The sequence below is a fragment of the Trachymyrmex cornetzi genome, unplaced genomic scaffold (assembly GCF_001594075.2).
Source record: "Trachymyrmex cornetzi isolate Tcor2-1 unplaced genomic scaffold, Tcor1.1 scaffold131, whole genome shotgun sequence".
NCBI classification, from domain to species: domain Eukaryota; kingdom Metazoa; phylum Arthropoda; class Insecta; order Hymenoptera; family Formicidae; genus Trachymyrmex; species Trachymyrmex cornetzi.
The window spans coordinates 466,679-469,313 of NW_017295884.1; the positions used below are offsets into that span (position 1 = coordinate 466,679).

The 2,635-nt window shown below is 34.3% G+C and overlaps 1 protein-coding gene across 1 annotated transcript; it reads left to right on the forward strand.

Annotated features, from left to right (window-relative positions):
* The first annotated feature begins 851 nt into the window (after nt 1-851).
* On the forward strand, nt 852-2,407 carry LOC108770736 (caveolin-3). The gene is made up of 2 exons (XM_018522439.1): nt 852-1,028; nt 2,169-2,407. The coding sequence occupies exons 1-2, from the start codon at nt 852-854 to the stop codon at nt 2,364-2,366; spliced, it is 375 nt and encodes a 124-aa protein (XP_018377941.1). The 3' UTR covers nt 2,367-2,407.
* Nucleotides 2,408-2,635: the final 228 nt, after the last annotated feature.

Consider the following 2,635-nt stretch of genomic DNA (forward strand, 5'->3'; position numbering starts at 1 on the left):
GCAACGACGTAGAGTAATGGGACTTTAAGCTGACTAACGCAGCCATTGCTCATACACTGTTAAAAATTTTATGTAATTAATATACTTTTAAGTTACACAATTAGAACTTAATTTCATAATTTACATTATATTTAATGTATTTATAACAGAAAAGTATATTTGTATACATGTACGTGAAATTTAATGTATTTTTTACAAAAATTTATGAAATTTAATGTACTTTTTATAAAATTTTATGAAATGTATATTAAATTTCATAAATTTAATGTGCACATACATTACATTTAAGTAACTACTGTAACTTAATTTTCATTTAAATAGTTCATTACTTTTAATCTCGTTCATAACCACAAGCTTCATTTACATGTAAAGGAAGCTCGTGGTTACATTTCTAACATAGTGCACTGTTAAAAAAACAAATTTGCTTCCGTTACATGTAAATTTCAAGCAGGTACATTAAACATATTTAATGTTGTCAATGAAAATAAAGTTATAAATAACATAAATTTAACTAATAATTTACTGACATTAAATTTCATGCAAATCTACATAAAATTTAATAAAAAATGTATTAAACTTCGCTAAATTTTATGAAAAGTACACTAAATTTCATGTACATGTACGCAAATATTCTTTCCAGTTGCAGATACATTAAATTTAATTTAGTGTCGTAAAATTGAATTTAATTTATGTAACTAAGTAAATTAAATTTCAGGACATTTTTAACAGTGTGTATACTTTGACAAATGACCGCGCTTATCACAGCACGCACAGTGTCGAATTTAACGGCACGATCGAAGCGTGGTCAATATTATTGATCGTTAAATTTTACGCGGGCGTGAACGCAGGTGATGTGGGATGACTTGATTGGCGAGCCGGAAGGGATCCGGAGTCCCGAATGCGCTTGGCGGCTCAGCGGCCACTGCTTCCGGCTCTCCAGAGGATGCTGCTACGTGCTCCTCTCCGTCCTCATTGCGCCTCTGCTCGCCCTGATGTTGGGCTTCACGTTCGCCTGCCTCGCGTTTCAGGTGAGTCGATAACCCACCCCCTCGCGTGCGTCCGTTCCTTTTGTTTTCCACCGCGATCGATCTCGCGAGTTTCTCGCGTGTATCACTGCACACCGCGAGCGGAATACGTCACGCTTCGAGTTGTAGCGAGATTGATCCAGGATCGAAACATAAATGATTAGAACGTACTAATTATTTTTAATTTGAATAATATAACTTAATAATTTTAATATTAATTTGGTTATATAAAATTTTTTGTTTATGTATTGACATTGTCCTTTTTCCTTTTCTTTTTATTTTCGTGGTTGACCTGACATGTCTGTCTTATTATATTAAATGATTAGTTATGTTTCGTTCTAGCTGCGATCAACATGCGTTTTTTAATTTGATACTTTTTAGTGAATATTAATTGTAATTAGTTGATCCAATGTTGAGACGAATTTCTTTTATGTCTTGGAGTGAGTCACCAGTTTTATTGTTAATTTAAAACTTGTTCAATAGAAATATTTATAAGATAATTTTAATGTTTCGAATAGATTATAACATCAAATCTACTAATCTGATGGTGATTTTTTCTTGGACATGAAGGGATTCATATTTTAAATTTGTTTTGCTGAAGATGGTTCCAAAGTGAACTGAAACGTACCTATTTTTTGGAATAAAGATTCTATTTTTTGGATTGAGGATTTAAGATTGCGTATTAATTACCACGCCGACTCTCATTCGCTCTGTTGTTTTTGAAGTTTTTTGTTGTTGAATTTGAGAGTCCGTAAGAAGATTACATTATTATTGTTTAATATTAATATATTTTTTACATGAATGATTTTATCGTGGAGATTTAATTTAATTTGATTTATTGCGTATTTACGAAGTGCAAAATATCTACTAAGGAAAGAACTTCCCTTGAAAGATATACACAATCTTTTAATCCTTATTTAAACAGAATTAAACACAGTTAGTTAAGATTTCATTTTAATTTTATTAAAATTTATTTATTAATTAAACAGTTAGGACAATTTCTCTATTTTTTTTTCATGATATGAAATAGTTGGGGAAAGATCCGAAATGTTTTTTGTTTTGTTCTTTGAATTTCAACGATTAATAGCTCGTCTCGTTCAACTCGCGATCCATACATTCTTCTACCTTTGTTGTTCCTTGCAGCATATATGGTGTCTCGCACCGTGTCTGCGCGTGTGGAAGATCACATGCGCGGCGACGCGAAATTTCTTGGCGGCGGTGACGCAGGCAATCGTACGGCCGATCATGGAGGGGTTGGGTTACCTCTGCTACAATATCCGTGTATTTAATCAGAGGCTACCGGATGGCCCTCACCAGAAGGAGGACCTGCTCATCGTGTAATCCGACGATCCCAGCGGCGGCTTCGATGGGTCTACTTTTCGCATGTGATAACGGCTTTTCGTTATCGCGGTTTCCGCATCCCTACACTCTAAATTTTTGGGAGTGAAATTTCACTCCCAAACTATCACAGGGAGTGATAGTTGCGCCAGTCCGACAGGAGTGAAATTTTCATTCTTATAGAGTGAAAAATCACTCCAAATGGAAGTCAATTTTCAATCTATGTGGAGAGTGAATACATTTCACTCTCCGAAGGGAGAGACTGAAACTTC

Excerpts from the sequence above, each read along its gene's own strand:
- LOC108770736 (XM_018522439.1), top strand. The coding sequence starts at position 852 with ATGTGGGATGACTTGATTGGCGAGCCGGAAGGGATCCGGAGTCCCGAA. Across the intron at positions 1,029-2,168 it reads TCGCCTGCCTCGCGTTTCAG|CATATATGGTGTCTCGCACC; the intron begins GTGAGTCGATAA and ends TGTTCCTTGCAG.